General features: G+C 35.1%; 1 protein-coding gene across 5 annotated transcripts in view; it reads left to right on the plus strand.

The window, feature by feature from the left end:
* Window positions 1-4454: 4454 nt before the first annotated feature.
* LOC149540869 (zinc finger CCCH domain-containing protein 12-like) overlaps window positions 4455-27909 on the plus strand; it is an 82705-nt gene continuing 59250 nt past the window's right edge. For 2 of the 5 annotated variants that reach the window (XM_089801934.1, XM_089801938.1), the window contains exons 1-4: window positions 4455-4777; window positions 10327-10490; window positions 12193-12258; window positions 12714-12833. In XM_089801934.1, coding sequence (XP_089658060.1) covers window positions 4693-4777; window positions 10327-10490; window positions 12193-12258; window positions 12714-12833 — 435 coding nt within the window. In that variant the 5' untranslated portion in view covers window positions 4455-4692. Of the gene's footprint in view, window positions 5055-5300; window positions 5373-10326; window positions 10491-12192; window positions 12259-12713; window positions 12834-27909 lie in introns of those variants that run through there. The other 3 variants (XM_089801935.1, XM_089801936.1, XM_089801937.1) reach the window with 3 other exon arrangements.

The following is a 27909-nucleotide window of genomic DNA, read 5'->3' on the forward strand; positions in this document are numbered from 1 at the left end:
CACTTCAAAACATGCAGTTCACCTCCTTTTAACTCCATTTGGAAAGCTTGATAGATGACTACTAAAAAGCTATCTTGGTAGTATCAATCCTAGTGTACCAGTCCAAGTTTTTCTTCTTCTTCTATTTTGTGAAACTATCTTGTTTAGCTTGATAATGCCCCCACTTGCTTTAAATAGATGCCTTAAAGGTAAACATTTGTTTAAGAAAGACATCCAAGTTTTTCAGGACCTTTGGGATTAGGTTGGTTTCAACTACAAAATATGGCTGTAACTTAGAGCTCAATACAAGTTATCTCCTACAAATAAATCTCATCTCCTGCACATTCAAAGATGTGTTCCTCTTGAGCTATTTGAACTTTTGTCAACCCCCTTCCATGATAATTTTCTTGCAAATTGGAAATGACCTCACAATCAAAACTTTCAAACCTTCCCTCTTACAACAATTTATAGACAAATCCTTTCAACCTGCTCCCTCTCAACCTATCTTAACTGTAAGAGGCATTGCAAGTTTTGTCAATCAAAATGGAACAAGCTAAGTGCACTTATTTGGTCATCCAAAGGTGAAGCTCAGGCTCAATTAATAGCTTGGAAGATTCTTCATGTGCAAACCCCAATTTGTGATCAACTCTCTTTTTTATCTCCAACCCCTTCGTGTCCTTTTTGTGGCAAAAATGAAACCATCAAGCATGCCTTCTGGCACTGTACTCATGTTCAACACTTGTGAGAATTCCTTTTCACTAACATTTTCTCTTTTTACTCCTCCTTGGCCATGGAGAGTTGCGTTGGTTGGGCTATCCAAACACCTAAACATCATATCTCAAACTTTTAGGCATGATATATATATATATATATATATATATATATATATATATATATATATATATATATATATATATATATATATATATATATATTGTTGGAAATATTCAAAAAATGATATGTTACTGAGAGGGGAGGGGTGAATCAATAACATCAAAACTTTTAAATCAATTCAACACTTTAACCATATATACTATTCTCAATTCATTCATCTAATCTACTGCATATATGAGAGAACAAACATTTATAACACATGTACATAGTGATTTGGTGACCCAGAAACCTTCCAAATAGAAAGTAAAACTGGGGTGGGGATGATACCCACAAAACTTCGTTACTGCAGTATGAAGTTAACCTGTTAAGGCTTACATTGACCACTTCTGGTGATCTGCCTTGTTAGGAGCAAAAAGGACTGCTAGGTCCACCTTGTTAGAGGATTTACAAACATACACTGAAGTATGCACTCTGTTAGGAGATTTATACAAAGACTGTTAAGTCTACCCTTTTTAAGGATTTATAAAACTGATTCACCTGTTAGGATGAAATAGTAGATCTACTTACAAACATGATTTGCTGAATAGATCCTTCAAGTATAGATCACCTATTGTGACTGATGAATCTTTACTACTCCTTGTAGACCTTGCTGAATATTCTGCTCTTCTGCTGATTCGCTTTCATTCTTCTCAAAACATTATATGTCTATCTTGATACATACATACCTTGTAAATGATATAATACATTACATATATACTATTCCAATAATTACAATTGCAAGGTCGGCTAAAATACAAGTGAACGAAATATTACTGAGTTAGCCAAACAGTAAATAACTCAGGTTCACTGAACTGACTCGGTGACCTTCTGATACACGACATCCACTGCATTACTCGACATCGTCATGCACTTGGTAGAAGTGAAGGCTCAGTCCATACTAATCACTTGATGTAGTTATAAACTTGGTAACCATTGGAGACTCAGTAGATATAGTATCACTCGGTAAAAACTGAATCCTTTGTTTACCTTGCTTTCACTCGGTAAACACTACACTTTCATTACTCGGTAAACATTGCGCTTCCATCACTCGGTAAACATTGCACTTTCATTACTGGGTAAACACTGAGCTTCCATCACTCGGTAAACACTGTGAAGCTCGGTGAACACTAGAATGCTCGGTGTGAACTGTGAAGCTCAGTTAACACTAGAATACTCAGTGTGAACTGTGAAGCTCGGTTAACACTAGAATGCTCAGTGTATACTGTAGATGCTCGGTGAGTGTAGGAAACTGAGTGCTGAGCTCGGTAGCTATACTAATATAGATAAGTGTTGTCACTAATGGCAATAATAACTTAATGCCAACACACACACACACACACACACAAATATATATATATATATATATATGTGTGTGTGTGTGTGTGTGTGTGTGTGGAAATTTCATTGCCTAGCAACCTTTTCCCACACCTTTTACACAATTCACTTGGAAACTATGATTATATGTGTGAATCTTGCCCCACGTCTTACTTTTTTGCAATCCTCAGTTCATACCATCATTGACCTTATGACCCCTTTACGTGAGATTCAAAGTCAATTCAATAATTTTGAAGCAAAAACGACAAGTTGATGGTAAACATAGTGGTATTATCGCTCTTCCAAATTGTTGATTTTATGTAGTGTGGTAGAATTGGATGTGGTCTTCTTCTCGACAGTCTTGGTGGGAGAAGGTTGATTACCCAGCTATAAGGCTACTTTATGACAAGATACATACAAGTGATCTTTGTTATCAGTAATTTGTCTCACTTCTTTGCAACGGTGGCTCCTTTTTTCTCCAATAGGCAGAAAGATGCTAATTTGAATTTATCAACAATTGATTATACTTTCTAGCTATTATTTTTGGTGGCTGTTATTTGTTATGCTATAATGAATCCTTATAGCTAAATGGTGTTATATAACATTGTTGTTGGTTGCTCATATTTAACCATTCATTGTAAAAATTGAATTGTTTTGTATCTTTTTATTCAATAAAAAAGGTGCATATGAACAAATGAGATATCAAATTACTTAAATGTCCTAAATCTAATGAAGAGAAAACAAGTCCATGTTAACAATATTTAGGATTGTCATATGGACAAAATAATTTGATTGAAAAATAGTTATGTCAAAGATTCAACATCACATAGGAGCATGAGGAAAAACACCATCTAGGTATTGCAATTAAAGGAATATTAAAATTTAATTCAACAATTAGGATCATTCTCATAAACTAAAGTATGAGACTTGTAGATGCAGTACAAACCCCAAGTAATATCTAGAAGAAAAAGCTTGTATTTTTGGTAGCAACAAGATAGTTGAAATTGCATTACACTTCACTATCGAACATGCAATGTATGAATATTTTTCAAATGTGGTATAAAAATAATTCAAAAGAAAGAACTTGTATTGTTGCAACAAGGTGATTGAAACTAAATGACACTTTATTATAGAGTTACAACATATGAAAATATTTGTATGTGATATGAAAACAATTTGAAAGTGGAAATTCTAGATGAGTTGTTTGAGGAGGCAAAACTTGATAGAACAACTAGTTTCTTTTAAAAGATTCAGAATAGAAGAGCTAACATTAAAATGGAATTGAACCTTTCTACGCTCAATGATATAGGGCAATTTGTTTATGGATCCATTGATAACTCATAGTAAAATGAGAATACCACGTACTCCTTGTAGAAGATACATAACTGCTCTACAACACGACATACATACCTTACCCCTTGCAAGATTTGAACTTGTAACCTCTCTTTAAGAGCACAACTATTGGATTTGAAAGAAACTTGAAAAATACATTAAAAACGTGACACTTGTTCCCTTAGATTCCTTGATCAAGTGAACTTCATTAAAGTTTCTCCTTCATTTATGCATTCATTTCCCATATTTTTGTGAAACTGAAGGCAAAGAATAATATGTGTCAATGTACCCTTTGTCCTCTGTTAAAGTTAAAAGATTCTTAAAGAGCCAACAAGAAATTGTCTTGCTAAGTGTAAGACAAAAGAGATGATATGATCAAAATTGATAATTGAAGAATAGAGTTTGTAGGAAATTTGGTGGAATGAAGTCTCTCAATCCTAGTTGAACAAGTTCAACCTAAGATTTGTGCTCCCATTTCAAACATCCTAAGAGTAAGATTTGTGCCCCTATATTGAACATCCTAAGATGACTTTGTAATGACTTTGTGATTGAAAAATCCCCCAAGAAAAAAGAATATGCAACACCAATGTCTAAACTTGAAAATAAAGAATTAAAAACTAGCAAAATCCTCGGAGTGCGTCCTCAGTATTCATTCCACAACACCCTTCCATAACGTCTGCCAAACCTTGAAGGTCCCACTGAAATCTCATCAGCCATCCTGAACCGTCGATGCATCGACGCATACCGACAAAGCATTGGGAGGACAGCTGTCTGTCAGCAATTGGCATCCGTTCCGAAAACCAGAGCGGTTTCGAGGACCCGCTTCCGTATCAGTCGGGTCCGCATTGGCGGCTTTTCCCACTACGTGTCGGAAGCTCATACGGGAATAAAATACTAAAGCGGTATTTTAAGGCCTGAGAGCAAAATAAAACAACAATAAACAATTTTTTTTTGCTGTATGAAAGCAAGGACAATTCAATTGCGGGGTTTTGAACAGAATTTTGCCAAACAACGATAAAATCTTTGCGTTTTAATATTCTTTGTGGTTTTTATAACATTCAACGAGTGAATCGGTCTAACGATTGATGCATCCATCGATTGATCGACATCGATGAGTTTCCGGAAGATTTTGGAAAGCTCAAATTTTGATTGTGCTTTGTTGATTGTTTGAATGAGTTGACGTGAGTTGATTGGATGGAATATTATGGAGTAAATTCTGCAATGCAGAGGATCGATACTGCTTCTGATTGGAATTCGCAGCCAGAGAGCAGCCTTGAGGGTATGAAATTTTGTGCTCATTGTCTAGTTTTTCGGGAAAAAATGTGTTTTTGTCGCCCTGAGTGTACTTGATAGGTGAAATTGATTAATCGGATGGATTTAGCTCATCAAAGTTGGTGTTTTTGTGTTACTTTAGTGAGAGATGTTAGTGCTGGATAGTTTTATCTGGGTCTGACCGAGAATTGGAATTCTGGAATGGTTTTCGTTTGGGTCCAGCTGTTTTCACTTAATTCCATTTGGGCTTATATTAGAATTGTAATGTATTTTGGAATGTTGACGTGAGTATAGCTGTTACTCGTACTTCTTTGATTGTTTTTGATTCAGTTAAAGCTGTAAGCTGTTTTCAGTTAATCCCATTTTGGGTTTAGATCAGAATTGTAATGTATTTTGAAACGTTCACGTGGGTTTTGCTGGTAATCGTACTTTTTGATTCGGCTGTAGATGTTTATTTAGCAACAATATCATGTGGATTCAGCTGATTGGGTCTACAGGACTGTAATCACGGTTATTATGTATTTGTTTTTCATTCGTGCGCATTTGATCAGCAATTCCGTGAATAGTTCTCAGCTGGGTTTAGTTGTTTTCGACATCTGAGGGTAGGAAATTTTGTTCATTGTTAAATTGATCAAGTTTTCCGTTTTGTGATAGCATAAGCTAATCGATGGCTTAGATTGTCAGTTGAGTTTAGATGATCAAAACCGTTCTTTTGTTTTACCTCTTTTGGGTTTTCGCCGATCGTTGAAATAAATGGACAATTCCTTTTCCGTTTCCCACACAATTCTGATCTCAATTACGATTTAGGGAAAGTTGTCATTTGGGTTGGGCTTGTTTTTAGACGATTTCACCTGGGTTTAGATCACAATATAGCGATTTGCGTTAAATCATCCAAGTGGGGTTAGCTCGTAGATGTCAGATTCGGGTATTTTTCGTTTTTAGGATTGAACAATAGTAAAAATGAAACGAAAGGATTTACCGGCTTTTATAGCTGTTTAATGGAAGTACGTACCTCACAGAATAGCATGATTTGGCTTTTAGGATTGAACTAATGCTAACAAATAAAATGCTCTGTGTTCAAATTTACTGGACTTTACCATTCTTTACGTCAAGGCTCCTAGATAAATAATGAAATCAAATTGAAAAATAACTCAAGGCGTCCTGTTTGGCCTTTTAGACGTGGATTCACTTTAATGAGTGAAATGATTCGCGTCTATTGACAAATGAGTGGTCTTTTGAATCTGGAGAAGCAATGCTGCACTTGAGCCTGCCAAATCTTGAGTCTGATCGATTAGTTTTCTCACTCCATAGGAGCTTCTTACCAATCGGTTCGAGTTTAATCCCAGATAACTGATTATTTTTAAAAACATATCTTCGAATAGTTCTCATTTTGTTTTAGCCGTTTTTAGATTCTTCGTTAAACTTGTCAATAATATTAATAACTTGAAGAATTGAGGTGGGTTTGACTGTTGCCCGTTATTTTCAAACATTTTTCTTTCGCGCTTAGCTCGCAATTATGGTTTTATATCAGTTGTCCTTTTGAAGCTTCAGCTGTGTTTAGGCGGGGGTTATATGTTGGAACTTCTTTATCATTTTTTTACTTGGGTTAGCTTATTGTTATGGTTTTTGACTCAAGAATAGCACCCCAGTAGGGTCTGAAGCTTTGTGGGAAGAACCATCACACTGTGCTAATACCCGCAACTCAGTTTTATTGTTATGTAACTTTTTCATCTGTGTTTATTGCCTATTTTTATATTCTTTCGCCAAAAGTTAAATAGTAATAGTGGCAGGTGGTAAATTTGATTTGGGATTGTCTAGATACTAGTTCTAAATTTCATTTGGATTTTGCAGCTAAGGAATAAATGTATGATGATTTAGCTAGTAATGGTAAAGCAATCATCAAGCTTATCTGACAATACAGATAATACATATAACTTCAGCTACCTAGGTTTAGGAAGCCCGACCTGCAAAAATCTGGGTAACAATATCAGTACCCATTTGATATAACATCAAGACAGGCTCTCCATGTACAGAAAGCAATGCATTACTTAAGATCGCAGATTTGCCACCTTCAATCTGCAACTGATCACCAAGGCCCAGCGGCATTGTCATGAAAAAAATTCTGAGGACATTTGCTGAACAATTGTTGATCCTTAGTTATGGGCACTTTTAGTTTTTGTATAAGCATGTGGCAGAAATCTAGCATATTAATGAGTTTGATTTGCTATTTTTTTCACTTCACGGAAATTAATTAGCTGCTGTTTTCTTTTTCTAATATTCTTCTTTTTATTTTGTTAAATTTTTATGCGAATGGAAAATTGTATTAAAAAGAAATTTAAATTATGTTACAGAAATAATGATTTCCATATGGTCGGAGCTATGAACAAAGTGAGAAGAAAGAAATTCTAGATCAGCTTCACCAAATCATATCTTGAAGAGAAATCCAAGGAGTCCATCAAATAAGCATAGTCCTGACTACTGATCAAAAGGGGGAGCCATATAAGTGAAGAAATACCATAGCACGAGCAGAAAGACTGTACAAAAGCTGCAAAGAGATAAACAATCACTAGACTGATCCACAACAGAGAAGAGAAGAGAAAATCAGGATTTGATTATTTTTAATGAGGAGCTGTGAGGCTTTGTTTGGAGAAAAATAACTCCATTCAGAGACATTTTGGTTATGGTTTTTCCTCAGAAGTTCACTTAGCAAGACAATCCCCAACCAAGTTCCATTTTTAAGGGGATATAAACAAAGGAAACAACTTCAAATTGACGAGCAAGCCTAAGAATCCGGTCAACTGAATTGCCAGTTGTCAAGAGGACTCAAAGATCTTAAGTTAGAAGAGAAGCCACGTCTAAGGAGTTTCTTCCACAAATAACTTTTTTCTATCCCATCTCACAAGCTTTTACTAGGGCCAATAGGATAGTCGGAGCCTCCATCTAATTATCAGTATTGATTGCCAAAGCAAAAAGAACAAAAATGAATAGACACATCTTGAGCCTAACCAACCTGTCTAACCCTTGCAACCATTGGAGTACTATGTGAAGAACCAATATTGTTATTTTTAGAGAAATTCGAAGTGGGGAGACAATTTATGAGACCTGTTTATTTTACTAGAAGCTTGTAGGATAGGGTGAGAAAAGTAAGAGGAAACAGTTTTAAGATGAAGCTCCAGGCAATTTGAAAGATGAAGATCAAGTGAGACAGTCCTTCATCAATAGAACACCTAGCACTGATGGCCTTCTGAATGGAATCCATGGCCTTTTAAAATATTTGTGAGATGAGATTTCAATGACTGTGGAAAATTTAATGATTATGCAAGCCAATCTGTTGGAGGATGAAAGTGGAACCAAGCTTCCAATCCAACTTGAGAAAGCTAGTTGAATGTGGCTGGCCCATGCTAGTTCAAAAATCAAACATGATAGTAGTATGAGTAACATGAGAAATGAGAAAGTTGCAATTCGGCCATGTGAATTCGTTCCAAATTTTAGTCCACCAAGGAAAATCCTTATTTTTCATTTCAAGGGACGAGTATTCCAAGAACATTGAATAATTTTTGCTAGGATCTTGGTTCCATCCAAATAGATCCACATCTTCAAGAGAACAGTAAAGCTAATTAATGATAATTGAAGGAAGGGTGGCCTAGGCTTTGAGAGGGCCTCTTTTGGCCAAAAACTCGAGTCTTTCTAATGCTAGATCAAAGAAATACCCAGCTCAATCCAAAAACACGAGTTTTTCTAATGCTAGATTAAAGAAATACCCAGCTCAATAGAGCTCTTGAAATCTACTAATTAAACCATCCAACCACCAGAAATACTTGGCTAAAAGTTGGAGTAGACGAAAAAAAGAGAGTAAAGGTGGCCAATGATCCCAAGAATCTTCCTAGAGCTTTTTGTAGATTGATAACTTCTTGAATCTTTGCAACACCCAACATATTTGTATCATCAACAAATTGAAGCTGGGATTGGGGGTCCATTTTTGATCAATTGTCTAGCCATGAATGTAACCGTTAGTGTTTTGGTTCTTGAGAAATTTGCTCAATCATTCAACCATGAGGATGAAAAGGTAGGGGGATAAAGGACCTCCTTGTCCTTGTCCTCTAGAAGTAGCAAAAAGGGAGGAAGGGATACCATTGACAAAAAGAGTAAAGGGAGAACTCACATAGCTCATCACTTATTCTATCCATTTAGAGTAGAAATAGAATGCCAAAAGAATGTTTTTGAGAAAAGACCACTTAACCATGTCATAATCTATAGACATATCTAGCTTGATAAACATGAATTTCTCCTTGAAGTAAGATATAGAGTGAATGACCTTAGACACCTCTTTATGAAGCCCTCTTGCTCTAGAAAGATGAGAAAATTCATATTTCACTTTAGATGATCCACAACAAATTTGGAATGATCTTGTAAGTAGAGAGCAAAAAGAGGAAATTGGTTAAAACAGCTTTTTGGGAATCAATGCCAAGACATTGGTATTAAGTGCTTTGAGTATTTGCTTGTTAGCTTGAGATTCTTGAACTATTTGTAAAAGATTATATCCCAAAATCCTTGAAAAAATTCAAGAAGGAAGCCATCTAGGCCAAGAATCTTACCCTACCTCATTTGGAAAACCACTTGCTCAATCTCTTTAAGAGAGATGAGACTCATAAGTATTTTATTCATATTTGCAGTAATATGAAAATCTTTGCAATCTAGAATCAATTGCTCATCCTCCCGGGCTAGAGGGCTACATTCTTGAAAAAGAGAGGAAAAATGGTGAACTTCCTCAACTCATGAAAGGATTACAGTTAACTCCCCTTGGTCAAAATGAAGTCCCCTTTTTTCCTTGCCTTGACATAATCGCGGAGAAAGAAGGTATTCTTGTCCCCCTCATTGGACCACTCAATTCCCTATAACCACTATTATGTATTCCTCAATTTTAAAGGTGATGGTATCCAAATCCTGAGTCCTCTTGTACTTGATTCTTCCTCTCATAAACATTTCCAAAATGTGATCTATTCCATTGTTTAAGATTATACTTTACTAATCAAAGTCTTTTGAAGGTGTATATAGTAGTTACTAAAGGGGGACTACCCATTTGACCACCATTATGCAATGCAAAAATGTATCACTGGGATGTATTGCATTCACAAATCATCTAATCTCTAAGATTTACTTTTCAATCATAGTCAAGTATATTTTAAAAATATTACTTGGGCTTTGTTAAACACTTTTTGTTTGTGCTGGGGTGACAATTGTAACTTCGAATAAATGTCATTTGGGTTATTTATTTTGAGAAATTTAATTTAGTTCTATGGATTGTAATGGTAACAAATTTTGACAGACTTGGTTTCATTCAGGTGTTGGTTGTACTTCATGATTTATATCATTTGGGTTAACTGTTTGATATGATTTTCATTTGATCAATAAGTTCATTTGGTTTTAGTTCATAATAATACAAATGCTGTTGGTAAGGGCAATTATGTTTAGTGGAAGAGTTTCAATTTGCTAAATCAATCTTAGCATTGGCCAATGTACTGAATTCTAATCTTGTTGGTTATCTGATTTCTGTAGAAGCAATGCGACAAATGAGCATGCAATCTCATGATACTTTGCAAAGAGGATCAGGTCCTTATCCAGAGAGACCAGGGCAGAGTGATTGTCCTTTTTACATGCGTAACAGAGTTTGTGGTTTTGGTATGAACTGCCGCTTCAACCATCCTCCCAACACTAATTTGGTATGCCCTTGCTTGATGCTTTTTCAGATTGATTTGAAAAGCAATTGGATCTTGTAATTTGTCTTCAGTGACTAGATGGATGATGAAATTCTCATTGATATTTGTCTCTCAAAACAAACTGCAAATAAGATGAGCTTTTTTGGACAATAGGTACATATCAGATCATTCCAGGCTTGTCTTGGAACAACACAAAAGCAGGGGAAAGTGACAACAGCCATCTTTCCCTTATTGACTGATACTGGTAATAGGACATACACATGGCATCTAATAGTACCAAGATAGCCAAAGGCAAATAGAACTTAGGAGAATTAAATAGGTCTCCTGCATATAAAAAAATCAGAAAGGCAAGGGAGTTTTCAACTAATTGCCAAAATGGTTGCCAAATCAAATCAAGTAGGCATTTAACTAGAATTGAATAATATAAACAAACAAATTACTGCTAGTTTCAAGTTTTCTCTTTGAGGAGGGACTCAGCATTTGCTTTGTTTGTACCAGTTCCTAGATAGTTTTTAGCAACAAATTCTATGAACAAGAAAAGAACAGACCAATTTGAAATATGATAAAAGTAAGACAATTGTTAATCATCCAAATGAGATTAGCTTTGTTCTCTTGCTATAAGCATGGGTTTATTTTCCATGTAATTAGTATCTTCGTCAGTGTTTTTTTATCCAGAACTTATTCTACATGTCAAAATAGCACACCCTTGCTGGAGTTTTATTCTTTGAAAATTGTGAAATTTATGTTGAAAGTAATACATGATAGTTTTCAGTGCTCACTATTGACATTGTATTTTTAGGAGATTTAGTACATCTTAGAGTTCACATTTTCTGGTTTGTTAGTAGTATATGTAATTTTTTTAAAGTTTTAACATAATATATGGGTTGTGGTGGATTATTAATGGATTGTTCAAGAATCTGTATGGAAAGCATTGGCCGTCTCATTTGGAGTTGATAAGCTGTCTAAGAGAGTGATTTACACTATTTTCATTTGCCCAGGGATGAACATACTGCTGGTCTTAAGGAATAATTTATCAAAGCTTGTTTTGATAAATATATTCTTTAATGCAATTTATAGTTTCATAACAGGCATACTGTTCTTAAGGGTGTTGAGCTTAATGTAAGAAGCACCATTTGGAATTCTTTACTAAATACTCCTTTAGATTGTAATTTAAAAATCTACTATAATAGAAGGAAGTGGCAAATAATTGAGTTTATTATATGCCATTAGAGCTTTAGTCTTTGTTTGCCATTTACTTTTGTCATTTCAATTAGATATCGTAAGGGAGTACCCTCCCAAATCTTGTGGAGCTTGAAACGTAGAGGAGTTCGTATGTACCCTTGTCAGTTAGACCAAATTGCTTAGGATTTTTGGTTGTAATGTCCACCCAAACGTTTAGCTTAGTTTTTAGCCCAAGCAGTAAGCTTTCAATGTTCATTTGTGTATCCTTGGGAATCATAAGGAACCATTTGGATCATCAACACATAGATCTCAGAATATTTATAGAACCAGTGGTAAAAAGGTTTCTTATAATGGATAACTAATAGAGCTTCATGCTTCATAATGAAACAAACAATAAAATTTGCTAAGGATAGACTAAATATGGGTCTCCTTTTAAAATGAATGCTATTTTTCAGTTGTTAGGAAAATGGGGATGAATGTGTTTAATGGTAATACCTATATTAACCACAATGTTAAATATCAGGGTGCTCTAGCTGTAAAAAACAAAGGGGAAGAATATCCTGAACGCCCTGGTCAGCCAGAATGTCAGGTAATAATTTGCTCACATTTGAGGCAAAATAAAATAATTGCTTTGTCATATTTTTTCAGCAAAAATGGTATGTTATGAATGAGTCTTTTGGTTCTTCTAATTCTTTATTGATGTATTTTAGACACCATGTCCGGTAAGAGGTTTTTCGATTATGTAAAAGTCAACAATGTTTTCAATACCCAATTCACAATGTTTCATGAATCATAACACATATTTGTTTAGGAAGTGATCTTTCTTGGCTGTAGATTTTTACCTTGTATTGATCATGTAGCTGGTGTGATTTAATTAGTTGTCATGTTTTGTATGTTCAGGTGTATAAAATGACCCAGTCCCAATTCAAGTTTTGTGTCAGTCAATTTTCTACCAAGTCGAGTCTTATGAATTTACTCATTTGTAGTTGTCAGATGTCATTCTCAAAATATGCCTATTTTTAATTAATAGATGTGTACTGGCAGTTTTTCTTAAAGACAGGAAGTTGCAAATTCGGCGCTACATGTAAATACCATCATCCAAGATACAAGGTGGGAACAGAAAATCAGGTTGCAGTAAATGTTCTTGGCTATCCATTAAACCCGGTTGGTATTGGTTATTCCTTGATTAACTCAATAATGTGGGCGGGAAAACTGTGGTTATGTTTCTTGCTCTTCATATTTTCCCTTGATTGAACTCTGGAATAGTCATAATTTTTTTCATTACAATTTAAATACAGTTACATTGCCTGTTGATCAGACAAAAATAGTTAGATGGTCATGTGTTTCAGTCATCAAGCTATCCAGTGCTTACTAAGGCCTGTAATACAATAAAAAATGGAGTTCATAATATGTAGCATTCAATATCTTACTTGCCTCCTCTCCACTCTCCTACCATGTAACTGACCACTTCTGGATCTTTCTCTACATTCATTCATTATTTGTACATTTTCATCTTAAATCCTATTTAGGAGAGAGTATTGCCGATTTGTTTTATGCATGGTGCTACTAGTTGAAGTAGCTCATGAACTAGCTTTGAATTTAAATGGTCTTACAGTGTTAATTAAACATTTGATGAGTAATTAAGCTTGAAATTCACAAGTAGCTAAAGAGAATCGACGCGAACCATATAACACAATTTTGTACCTGCAACCCTCAGTGTGGGGAAAACCAGTTAAGAGTGCCAATTGCACAGCTTGACTGCATTTCTTTATCAATACACACAATACAAAGAGATCTAAGGAGCACATCTCATGCTTTTTAATGTCTCCACTCTTCCTAATGCTGCTAAGGAAAGATTGTAAGATTATTGTCAACTGAGTGAACATTAAACATTAGCAACTGACTACTGGCTACTACCCACTTATACATTCATCAACTTAATTAATTATTCCTTTCAATCTTGCCTCTAGCTGCTTCTCGTGATTCTTCTTATGCATTCTTGGAGATTCCCCTTCAAATTCTAAAAGCTTTCCAGTTGCCGAAACAGGGAAGATAGCTTACTTTGAATGTTATTGAATTTTCTATTTGAAATGAGTGGAACTGCCAGAAACTGGAGGATTGAATCACCAAACATCAAACATTAGCAACTGACTACTGGCTACTACCCACTTATACATTCATCAACTTAATCAATTATTACTTTCAATCTTTCCTCTAGCTGCTTATTACGTGACTCTTCTTATGCATTGCTGGAGATGTCCCTTTGAAGTCTAAAAGATTTCCAGTTGCCTAAACAAGGAAGATACCTTACTTTGAATGTTATTGAATTTTCTATTTGAAATGAGTGGAAATGCCAGAAACTGCAGGATTGAATCACCATCACAAATTTACACATATGAAAAGGCAATGTCACACAGGGAAGAGTCATGGCATATGCAAAAGCTGCATGACAGTAATGTAAGGGGCAACCTGATGTAACTAGTGGGCTTTCCTCAGTGCTAATATAGTATATTGTTACTCATCAACTTGTTTCTTCTGCCTTCGTTATTTTTAATGTCTTCTTAGAGTCTTAAGAAGGTTGTTTTACTTTTACAATCCTAATGGATCACTCTTTCCGTTTTAAGTTTGTCTTTGGGTCCCATAAAATCTTAGCTGTTTTGAATTTCCAGCGCCTCTGCTTTTGTTTCTTTGCATCTTTTTGCAAAATTGGCTTTCTCATACCTTCCATTCCCCTAGCAAGGTGATGTTTTCACTTAAGTTCTTTTACCAACAAAATGTCCAAATTAGTAGGTAAGGCAATCCTCATTTATTGGAAATATCGCAAGGATCTATACATTCCAAAGAAATTATCCTTCAAATTTATGCTTGTTTCTCCTTCCCACTAAAGAAAAGCAGCAGCAATTCTTTCTCATTTAAAATGGTGAACAGACTTTCCTTTAATAGAGTTGGCTGTTCTAATTCTTTGAAAATGAGATTTGTTCTGTAGCCCCATCACGATTCTTCCTCTAATAGTGTTGATTCATGGCCCTGTGATGATGTGTGGTAACCTCTTGCCAGCTCCCTTATCGACATTTTAATGATGCTTCATCAATTGGTAGTTATGTTTATGCCTCCCTACTTCCAATGGGAGGAGTGACAAGATTCTCTTATTCCTCACTCCATGAAAAGTAAATAAAGACTGAGCTACATTTACAACTTTTAATGCACATGTACGACCTCCTTGCGATGTCAATTCACGTGCTATGATGGTCCCCATGTTCAAATTAGAACCATTTTTCTTACTGTAATTCATTGTTATAGTGGAAACATACATTTTGCAATATGTTATCCTGCTTAAATTTACATGACTTCTTTTTACATGGCTATCCCTTTTTCGTATCTCGTATGCAAAAATTTGCATTGACACAATAATAATGAGTTATAAAATATAGAATGTTCTGAATGAATATGGTTTGTATGCCAAGCACATCCATGATATTGTTAATGTTCATGCCTCTTCTTTTTTGGTGCCAATGATGTTCATAATATACTGCTTTCATATGATAAGTAGACTTGTAACCTATTGCGAACCATGTCCAATTTGCATACAACTGAAATTTGCACATTCCATCTAACTGTATCTATTGTAGCCTCCATTATATATGCTATGCGGCCACATACATGCATAAACAATATTCTAAAATCATTTGGATATCCATAGATATATACAACTGTATGATGTTACAATTAATTCTACATGTCAATGCTGCAGACATGGATTTGCTTATGTTCATGCTGCTACAATTATGCGATTCTGAAACACACACTTTTTCATGCTACAATCACTTTCCTATTACAACTATAACGAGAGATTCAAACCCTGATAATGAGATAAGCAAAATTTAATTTGCTACCCAAAATAATGATTCTTCTTAACACTAGAAATTGTTGCCCAACCTCATGCTATTGGTGCTTCTTTTCTTAAATGCTTTTCACATTTCCTACTTCCTTGCTATTTATAACAGGTGCCCATTAAATGAAAATGTTAATGGATGAAAGGATAAATGCTTTTGACACCATTTGCTTCTCTTTTAATTCCCAAGTGAATTTGTTTCTTAATGTTCACCTATAATGATTATAAAGCTAAAATGCTTCTATGTATAAGTAGTGGTGTTAGTCCTCTTTTCTCTTCCAACAAATGGTACAATAAAACAATTTGAAGTCATGTTCACAGTGCTACTCAGTTCAGGTGGTGCTTGTTCATATAATCTCAATGTAATTTATTGCTCTTTGTAAATCATGCAAGTGCTCAATCCAAGAATCAAATGACAGGCCCTCACTGCTGGTCTTTTGCTATGGTGATGAAATAAAATTGAGAGTTCTCTCCTTGCTTCTTGTGCTCTTGCTTATTGTAACATCCAATTTTTCCTAACCTTAAGTTCCCTTATATTTTAACAATCAAATAGGCTATAAATCATGTTCACATGAATGGGGTTAACAGTTTTAAAAGATTAACTGATTCTTGTGAAATGCCTTAACTAACAAATGATGATTACTTACTTTATTTGATTACAAATACAAATAAACAGTGCGAAAGAGAGATCATTAACTAACTGAAACATAAACTATCACTTCAGATAGCTAGAAAGAATAAATGAAACTGCATATCTATATTTACATATAGCTAGCTGATCTTGAAATCAAGTATAAAGGAAAAGTAAATACCAATCTAAGTCCGAACCATATTAGAATAAGGAAATGCAACCTGTACTATCTTGTGCAAGTCTTGGCTTTGGAGGAGATAAGAAGCATTGTCAAAGGCTTAACCTCCAACCATGTACCTAGTGTATCCCCTCTCACTCTCAGCTGAGAATGGCCTTACCCTGCACGGGATAGGCACAAGAACCACATCTTGTCCTGCCACTTGAGCATCCTGGTGTTAGAGTGTCAATTATACAACCGACTAGACCATGGAATCCTTCCGTTAGCCCATCCATCCGATAGTTAGCTATCCTGACCTCTAGTGCTCACAACAACAACATTTTCCACTAAACCTACCTTAGTCATTGATTTACATGGACACTATGTGCCCGATCACCCACCGCCTGACTTGACAACAAGACTATTGTTGGACTAACCGCCAACGTTCCCCTTCGGTATTCGTGACATGGCTTAACCACTTCCTATGTTCTATAAGTCTAGTGGTTGTATCGGTCATTGACACGTCAATCTTTTGGTGCAACGACAACTCTAGCTTGTAACAAGTGGTATTAGAGCTTGGTCACAGGTTCGAATCTCCTCGGGTAATGCTGACGGGGGGGATTGTTGGACTAACCGCCAATGTTTCCCTTTGGGATTTGTGACATGGCTTAACTGCCTCTTGTGTTCTATAAGTTTAGTGATTGTATCGGTCATTGATAGGTCAATCTTTTGGTGCAACGACAACTTTAGCTTGTAACAACTATACCCTATTGCTCACCATGAGCTGACTTGGTTTACAAATTTAGTTCTTTAAGTGTTCTTTATTGCTTAATTAATCACTAATTTCACTTCTTGACTTGCAGGGATATTCCACATTGCATTCTTCTTAGCCTACACCTTTCATCTTGAACTTGCTTGGTCATCCTTGATGATCCTTGGTGTGACTGTCCATTTTTTATGAATAATTCTTTATAGTAATAAGTTCTCTTTCCAACTAGGGTCTTACATTGATATTAAGGAAATAACATGGCTTACAAGTATATCATTATCGTACTATATTGGTACTTCATCTTGTGTTAGAGGCATACAATGTTACACCTCTGTACAAGAGCGTACAACTTGTGTCATTCTCAAATTGTTTAAAATTTGGAGAGAGATATTCGTATTGCAGATTGAAACATATATTTCAACTCCGCACTAGACAGATCGCATGCATTCTCAATCATTTGAGTTTGGCCATAAAATCCATCAAGTCGAAATTCTTATGAAAACATTTAGAAATCAAACATTCATGGATTTAATTCAAACTAGCAGAGCTTTCAAATATATTTAAGTAATATCATTCATAATTGGCTTGATTAAAGAGCTATATAAGCATGATAGTGCAATAGGAAATGCATTAAAGAATACGACGTGGCAAGTTGTTGGTGTAAGTAGGTGCGTCTAAATCCCCAAACTGTAGGCTACAATTGTTGGTTACTGGCCTTGGATAACACCTCTTAGAGTATGTTGCTGAATATTTACTGTCACTAATTATGTCCGTTGAGCATATAAGGAAAAAATGCCAATCCTTGAGCGGCTTTTTAAATTTTATTTTTTGAGCAATGCTTGTTTTAAAGTTATAATACCATCCAAGAGGAGTTACGTGCATGGTGTTGGTACACATATGGACCCACATTTTAAATTTTTAGTTTCAGGTCTTGAACCTCTTTGAACTACTTTGAACCTGGTTCAAAGTAGTTCAAAGCAGCTCAAAGTGGTTCAGAAAGGTTCATCCTGCAGGCTCATTGGTTGTCAAAGTTGAAGTGCAGATCCTAGTTTCCAATATGAGTTCAATTTTGATGTTTGAAGACTCAGCATCTGCAGATTTGCATAAACAAGCTCAAAGGTTCACATTGCCAAGTTTGAAATATAGTTCAATGCTTCGGGCATTCAGGTTTATATTGACTCCATCATTGATCAAGACCTCAAAGTTCATATGTTCAAAGTGCCCACTAATGTTCAGTTTTCAAGTTCAAAGTTCCAGCGTGTAGTTTCAAACACTCCAAATCCATGACAGAAAGCTTGAAGTTCTGGTTTAGACTCAAAGCCACATTCATTGTTTCAAAAGTGCAGGTCTTGAATATGGCATACAAAATAATGATGAAGAGCCTAGTGATTTGAAGATGGCTGGAATGCATTATAAATCCACCAAATTGATACAAGCAAAGATGAAAAATATAAGAGTCTTGCTGTCAACTTTATAATTCTGATTTTCTGACAGTCATATAGACACTTAAACAGTGACCTGTAACTTTTGACTGAGACATTATTTTCAAAATCACTTCGGTGAGAATGTGGAAAACTAGAATTGTGACAACATATCCGAGAATGAAAGAAATCCAACGGTGCAATAATTAGTTACGGCCCCCGCACCGAGACCCAATTTGACTGTCAAAAAAAATCCGCCCAGCAGCAAATTATTATTATTATGGACTGATTTATTCATTTCCCACTTGTCCAAATATGCTAAAATGACGTTTGATTTAGTGAAAAACCTTTAAAAGCTGAATGTCATAAAAGTCAAAGAAAAGCGATCAAAAGAAGATGCAAGTAAAGAATCGGACAGTTAAGTTTCAAAAATCAGTTTTTCTAAAAATTGAAAAAGATCAACAACAGCAGAGGAGATAAATAGGCTCCAGAAACATTGGAAAAAGGGGGGTTCCATTTTTTTGTTTTGCTTTGTTGTGAACTGGGTGCTACAGGATAGCTTTGGATTTAAATTGTAATGCAGGAAGGGAAGGAATATTTTTTCTGGATAGTGATTTTTATGTGTGTCAATCAGCAAGTCTATGCTGTTTTGTTGTGTTTAGAGGAGGAGAATTTAGTATATCAATACTTTGTGTTCACACGCTGATTTTCTAATCAATGTTAATCTTTGAGTTATCTTGATTATCTCTGAATACAGATTTGATACATGTAAATTGTTGCTACGATTACCTTTAGACTTTGGGCTTAGTTATTCGTACATCTGGAAAGAACCATTCATATTTATTTATGCTTTTCTTCTATAACGTAATGATTGGGCAAACGAACTTGGTGTCGTTTGCTGTTTGTTTCCATTCAATTAGTTAATTTCTTTGCATCTATATCGTGCTTACATATAGATGTTTGTAAACCTTCCGTGCTTTCTGGTTAAAAGCATCCATATTTAATTCATTGTATATCATATACGAGGAGCTGTGCTCGATAGAATTTAGAGGAAGGTTATTAATCCAATAATAACCTATCCAAGTGTTAGTGCTGATTGGTCTTCTTACTTGGGCATTTAGAGCGATTTTGTATATATTTCTTCGAAGGACAATCTGTTCACTAACAGAGTTTTGGCGACTCTACTGGGGAAGGAAATGAAGATCATTGCCTAACATTTGTTTCCTTAGTTTTGTGATTATCTTTGTATGCAGGAGATTGGCGACTCTATTATAAACTTTCAGAATCTTTGGTTTTAAAGAGTCCAGTGATTTTATTTTCAGAATTCGAGGTACCTCCCCTAGGATGGAGGTTGGCGGCTCTACTGAAGAAGGATACCTAGTGGCCTTCAGTTTATATCAAGAAATATTAAAAGATTGGGTTCTAGCAAGGAATGAAGATACCTCAAATATCTTCATCTTTATCCCACCTTTCAAAGATAAAACCATCAAAGATGTTACGAAAGAAATAACAAAGCAAGTGAGTTGGTTGAAGTCTTTCTATGGTGCTATTCTCATCAAGAAGAAACCCCATATACCATAGTCAATACGTGAGAAGAAGAAAAACAATGCTAAAGAGCTCGTAAATTCAAATGACAAGGTTTTACCACAATCTTTTTTTAGCCCGGAGGCTAGATCTCTCAAATCCATAGGTATGGAATGTCATCTAGATTCAAGTGGTCCAAATAATAAAGATTTCCAAAATAGTATTCAGAAGCATAAGACTTTTAGTCTCATTGAAAGAATGAATAATGATGATTCTTTGCATTCTGAAATATGTAATCAACAAATTAAAGAATCTATCATTCGTGATAATGAAGCCATAACATATTCTCCTTTTGGAACTTGTGTTGATAGTAAGATGACATATGCTGATGATAAAGATTTATCTCATTCTGAAAGTTCTTTTTACAATGTGAATGTTGAGATGAAACAGAAAAATAACCATGAACATGAGATGTCACAGTCACAAGAAAGATTAGCTATCAGAAAAGATGACCTTGCTGGGAAAACTCCACAATGTAGAAACGGGTTTGAACACGAAGACAGTTTGATAAATGAAGTAGATGGGATGCTTGGTGGGCACAATGGTGATGTGTTTTTTTCACAAAGTGAAGTAAGTATTCCTGTAAGGGCAGATTTTGTGCTTAATGAAACATCTTGCTTTGCTGAAATATGTCATTATATTGGGGGTTATGTAAAAAATGATAATCTTAGGAACATTTATTTCAAAGAGAATGTAACCTCCCTTGATGGTATTTCTAGACATCATCTCTTTCAGCTTGAAATTGGGAACCATTTAAAAGAAGATGTGCAAAAAGACCAAGAAAGAGTACAAGTGTATGGCATGATTTGGTTGTTTGGGAAGAGGTGGTCGGTGAACATTTTTATGCATGCATTTACCTTGAGGTCTAGTATTGAAGAGGTTTTTGGTAGACAATGGTTTGGAGTTGCTCCACTAAGGCACAACCTACTTCTTCGGAAAGGTTCCTACTTCTCCTAGTCGGTAAATGGATTTACATGAATTCTTCTTTCTGCTGGTTTCATGGAAGGTTCTCTTCCTACCTTTGTAAATATTGTAAATATGTTTTGGCGTGCATAGTGGTAGTTTGAATAATGTGCAAGCTTCGTGCTTGCTAGTAGTTTAGGTCTTTTGTTGGTATGCTTTGCCCTGCTTCCCTCCGCCCTCTCTGCAAGCAACTCCTGATTTTCTCTTCTTGCTGACTTTGTTGCCCAATAGATAAGGCACTTATCTTTTTCCAGAGATTGTTGGAGTTCTCTGATTCTGTATTAAAATTAGTCCCACAGTTCGAGCCCCTGTTGGTACACATATGGACCTACATTTTAAATTTTCAGTTTTAGGTCTTGAACCTCTTTGAACTACTTCGAACTTGGTTCAAAGTAGTTCGAAGCAGCTCAATGTGGTTTAGAAAGGTTCATCCTGCAAGTTCATTGGTTGTCAAAGTTGAAGTGCAGATTCTAGTTTCCAATATGAGTTCAATTTTGATGTTCGAAGACTTAGCATCTATAGATTTGCATAAACAAGCTCAAAGGTTCACATTGCCAAGATTGAAATACAGTTCAATGCTTCAGGCATTTAGGTTTATATTGACTCCATCATTGATCAAGACCTCAAAGTTCATATATTCAAAGTGCCCATCGATGTTCAGTTTTCAAGTTCAAAGTTCCAGCATGTAGTTTCAAACACTCCAAATCCATGATAGAAAGCTTGAAGTTCTGGTTTAGACTCAAAGCCACATTCATTTTTTTAGAAGTCCAGGTCTTGAATATGGCATACAAAATAATGATGAAGAGCCTAGTGATTTGAAGATGGTTGGAATGCATTATAAATCCACCAAATTGATACAAGCAAAAATGAAAAATATAAGACTTTCTGACAGTTATATAGACCCTTAAACAGTGATCTGTAACTTTTGACCGAGACATTATTTTCAAAATCGCTTCGGTGAGAATGTGGAAAACTAGGATTGTGACAACATATCCGAAAATGAAGGAAATCCAACGGTGCAGTAATTAGTTATGGCCCTCGCACTAAGACCCAATTTGACTGTCAAAAAAAATCCGCCCATCAGCAAATTATTATTATTATTATGGATTGATTTACTCATTTCCCACTTGTCCAAATATGCTAAAATGACATTTGATTTTGTGAAAAACCTTTAAAAGCTGAATGTCATAAAAGTCAAAGAAAAGCTATCAAAAGAAGATGAAAGGAAAGAGTCAGATAGTTAAGTTTCAAGAATCAGTTTTTCTAAAAATTGAAACAGATCAACAACAATAGAGGAGATAAATAGGTTACAGAACCATTGGAAAAAGGGGGGTTCCATTTTTTTGTTTTGTTTTGCTGTAGACTAGTGCTACAAGATAGCTTTGGATTTAAATTGTAATGTAGGAAGAGAAGGGGAATATTTTTTCCGGATAGTTATTTTTATGTGTGTCAATCAGCAAGTCTATGCTGTTTTGTTGTGTTTAGAGGAGGAGAATTTAGTATATCAATACTTTGTGTTCACATGCTGATTTTCTAATCAATGTTAATCTTTGAGTTATCTTGATTATCTCTGAATACAGATTTGATACATATAAATTGTTGCTACGATTACCTGTAGACTTTGGGCTTAGTTATTCGTACATCTGGAAAGAACCATTCATATTTATTTCTGCTTTTCTTCTATAATGTAATGATTGGGCAAATGAACTTGGTGTCGTTTGCTGTTTGTTTCCATTCAATTAGTTAATTTCTTTGCATCTATATTGTGCTTACATATAGATGTTTGTAAACCTTTCATGCTTTCTGGTTAAAAACATCCATATTTAATTCATTGTATATCATATACGGGGAGCTGTACCTGATAGAATTTAGAGGAAGGTTATCAATCCAATAATAACCTATCCAATTGTTAGTGCTCATTGGTCTTCTTACTTGGGCATTTAGAGTGATTTTGTATATATTTCTTCGAAGGACAATCTGTTCACTAACACATGGGTAACTTGAAAGGTGGCGGCATGAGTTATAATTTTGATTTGTAAATGCAAGGGTTGAAAATGAGAAGCCGATGGACTCTATGTAGTAATTCATTTTTTGACATAGGGACTAGGAATATAAAGTCCTTCCCATGATTCATTACAATAACACATATTATTTACACATGTTTGTACATGTTAATGCATATATATATATACACATGTTATATTTCAAATATGCATATTTTGCATATATGTTATCATTAAATATACGCATACATACATATACATAGATGTAACACGTACAATTATGCTTAAATAGTTATGGGTATCATTATAATAAATCATGTCCATGTAAAAAGAATTGCAGTCTTCCAATTCGCAATCAAGGTAACAATTGTTTTTACTTCACTTTAATGTTCAAGTGAATATTTATGTATTTTATTAAACTTGGCAACCTAGTTAGCTCATGGTGGACACCTGGTATACCCTTGCTTGCCTAGCCCGCTTTCCCATGACCATGGTGGTTTGAACTCATACCTATTGGCTTAGTGGTAGGTTGGTGGCCTCATGGCCTATTCCCTCTCTAACAATGCTTCGCCCCTTCGCCACATTCCTGCAAGAAGAATTAACATGGTGAAAGCATACATCGTTCAAAGAAAATCTAGTTATCATGGTTAATAACCAATTTGATTAACCATTTCCAAATCATGTAATAGCATAACAACTAACCAACATCTTCCATTTGACATGAACATATCAAGGAACCAATATTCCCTATTCTTTTGAGATCATAATGAGTAACAAATTTTAACCAACCATTTCAGATTAGTTTGAAACATTATTGACTAGTTAAATTTTCCAAAATTTCAAAATAGGGGACACAACACTTATGGCTTCCCATTTTTTGGCTTTTTCCATACTTCGAATCGAGGTTTAAATTTAGTTCCAGCATTGACCATCCCAATGCTCATAAACCTTTCAATGATTGAAACTATTCTTAAGTTTGCACATCCTAATGCGAACTATGTCTAATTTGTATAGGGCATCTCATCACCTTATTTCTTTTGTTTGCTTGATGAATGGATTCTTCCTACAAATCTTTCCTTAAGGGCCCATTTGGTAGCTGGAATTAGAATGAAATTGGCATTCGGAATTCTAAAAAAATTCTAATCTATTGTTTGGGTCTGCACAATCAGAATTGGAATTGGAAAAAAGTAGAATCCGGCATCCCCACTTGAACCTCAAAACAAGAATTCCAAATTCCTTCAAAATAATTGTTATTTGGAAATCTCGTTTTAATTCCCATTTTAAATCCCATTTGTTAAAAATGAGGATTTCAACTAAAGTAAAATTTAATTGAGTTTGACATCCAGATGCCCATTTGGGGGCACCTATTTTTGCACAAATTTTTGAAATTAAATTATTTAAAATGGGGGGGAAAATTTTCTGCTACTGTGATAATTGAGCTGATGATTTTGCATTTGAGCTTTATGTGTTTGTGAGAGTTCTCGAATCATTAGATCAAGAGTTTTCCATCTACAAAAACAGAATTGACTACTATAAATGCGATAATTCCATCCCTGGATGTAACACATACCATGATCCACTTAAAAAGGTTGATTGTATTATCTTGGAAATAATAAACTTGATTAGGGAATACTGGTCAGGCGGTCTGCAAGAAAGAGCAGAGAAACTAATGGAGATAATGATAGTGCAAGTTGTAGAAGGCTTCCCATGTATAACAATTACTGAGAATCATGTCAACCAAAAAGTTGCGTGTGTTATTTGCTTAACAAAATATGAAGCTACAGAAGAGCCATGCCATTTGCCTTGCAATGAAGGCCATCTATTTCACAGGAATTGCATTGCAGATTGGTTCAAAAGGAAAAATCATTGCCCTGTCTGCAAGATGCCCGCATATCGGCCAGAAAAGTCTGTTTACAGTGCAACCATGGGAATACTTGATTCCTTCTCGGACTGGCTTTGATTTCACCATTTACTCTAGTTTTATATGTTTGCTCAATATATGTATATCGTTGCTCTGCTTTTGTGTGTTTGCATTAGTGCACTTCACTATTGAGTGGAATATTTCAAGCCATCATGACTCATCAGTGCCTTCCATCTCCCGAATCCAAGCTGCTCTGAAGCACAAACTCTTAGTTTGAATGGTGATACTTATTTTACTCCCATGATTGTATATTGAATCAATGCTTGAACTTCTTTCACTTTATAACTGTGCATGTCCTCCTTTCTATTCAATGCAAAAATTATATTTATATATATAGCATTATTCATACCATCATCATTGCTGCTGGAGTGAATCAAAACTTTTAATAATATCCGGCCTTCACCAATTAGTATTGCTGTTGTGTCTGCTCATTCACTTTTTAACTCATACGGTTATTTTATCTAGTATTCCAATTCCACAATGTGCAAACGGAGGAAATCTGTATTCTCACGATGAATTTTTCAATATATTTGGATTTTCCCATGTTACACAATAACTTGGAGCTAGTACTTTTAGTAAGCTTTTCAAACTTGGTAAGGGTTCATTCATTCATTCATTAAATTGAAGATGTCATAGATGTAATATCTTCTCGAGAAAATAAATCTATGGGTACCAATCTCAAATCAAACAAACCCATCCAAAATGTAATGTTTGATGACAACTGGTTGAAGTTGGACAAGAAAGAAAAAGGAACCATTCATTTGTGCTTTGCAGATATTTGAGGTGATTATTGTGTACAAGCTATGGAGAAAAGTATGTGTTTTTCACCAAACTGAAAGTCTACATCTCAAAAGATGGTTATATTTTTGAAAATGAAAGATGATGATTCAGTTGCAAATCATGTAGATGCTTTTGATCTGGTTTTGAGTTAGCTTGTTTTAGTACATTTTAGGCTAGAAGAGGAATATAAACGCATCTTGCTACTTTGCTTTTCACTTGAAACTTGGGAAATGTTAATTGTGGCACAAAGGTCAAATTGGATAGTCTCATTGCTACTTTTTAAAGTAGATGAGAAGAAAATCTTTGAATGGTGATTTTGAGGATGGTGTGCTTTTCCCTATGCGGAAGGCCCCAAGAAAAGAGAGGAAAAAGGCTAAGAGGGAGATAAAGAAGTATAAAGCATTTGTATTTTTTACCTTTCTTGTTGCCTATATATTGAAGGTATAAGATGGTGGTTTCATACAATTGTTATAGGGACATAGGTGTTGTAGGAGTATAGCAGAATGCATAGTGTTTGTTGATTTATTCCTTATAAAGGTTTCTCCATGTAAATCATGTGTCTATACGGTTTGCTGATTTTATTGTTATTGCTGATTCATGCATCTACACAATATTATTTTATGGTAATTTTGGATGAAATTTGCATACACTTAGTAGAAAATATTATTGTATTAGCTTCAGTTTGTTTCTCAATAATATTTTGGAGGTAGAGAAAACTTTAGGAAATGAAACATAGTTTTCTTGTTCCAATAGTCAATAATGATCTCTTGAAAAATACTTTTGTGCAGTCATGCTCCCCCGGCTTCTATTATGGTCATTTTTTCAACCATGGAGTACATATCATAAATTTCGCTTGGATATGGTTGGCCGATATTCGCAATTGCACGCCTAATCATTCTCATGATGGGCTCAGTGAGACTCAGAAAATCCCATTCCAAAAAATCCCACCACTTATCATATAGGACAAATGCTATCACCTTTTTGACTCGTTATGTTTCATCACCACCATACATTCCAATTAGTGTTGATGATTGCAGTGCTCAATGCCTGGCACACTACATTATTTCTGTTAGCATGAATGCAGATGATACTCCTAAAGAGGAAATTGTTAGCATGTTTGAAAAAATGATTGAGTGCTTATGTGTTGCATTCATGACTTGGTTTGTCATTGATGTCAACATATTAGCTTTCTGGATGGTACAGTCAAAGTTGTAGAAAGAGTCTTGTTTAATGTGCTTAGAAGAGTATTTTAGGATATGTCTTTATAATATGTCTAAGTGTGCAGAAAGAAATATGAGGATTTGAGTTAGTTACAACAAATTTATGGAAGATTGGTTGTAGTTCAGTGTATAAGAAGCTATATGTTGATGTTTGATTTGTATCTTTTCGGGCAAGGTTAAAGCTTATTCAGCAGGCTTGGATTTTGATCAAAGACATGTTTGTGGTTATGTGTTTGAGGTAGTAGAATTAGTTGATCATTCTGTGAAGGTTGCTGAAGTGAAACATGTTGTATGTTACCTGTCAGGACGACTGTGTTATGTAATTGATATAATATGTATTGTAGCGCGTGGAACTTGATTGTAATATCTTATGATGGTCCTATATTACTCATTGTACATTGGGGAAGCCTGAAGGACAACTTAATTAATTGTTTTAGGACTTAGTATAAAGAAAAGATGTTTTCCTTAGTTGTAAGTGTGACAGTGCGTCTCATTGTGAAATTGTGAATGTATGCACACTTTGGATGCGAATTTGATGAGATCAGAGCAGAGGATGATGTTGATGATGGGTTCATAACTTCAAAGCTGTATTAGTCAGTTCATTTTTGGATGTGTTATCTTGAATTGTGAAGTGAAAACAATTTGGATGGTGGGTTTAATTAACTTCTTATCAACTCGTAACAGGGTTGGAATCTTCTAGCAGGGATTCAAAGTCTCCTAACAAGGGCTGTATGTACTGATTGTATTTGATTGACTCCTAATAGGATTTTATCCTTTCACAAGGAACTTTCTATATTAGTACATCATCTTGCGGGCATCATTCCCACCGGGGTTTTCCCTCTAATCAAGTGTTTCCTTAGGTAACAAATCTTGTGTCATTGTGCATGGTTTGTTGAAAA

The sequence above is a fragment of the Cupressus sempervirens genome, chromosome 9, assembly GCF_028749045.1.
Source record: "Cupressus sempervirens isolate cs-2001-9-10 chromosome 9, ASM2874904v1, whole genome shotgun sequence".
Classification (NCBI taxonomy): domain Eukaryota; kingdom Viridiplantae; phylum Streptophyta; class Pinopsida; order Cupressales; family Cupressaceae; genus Cupressus; species Cupressus sempervirens.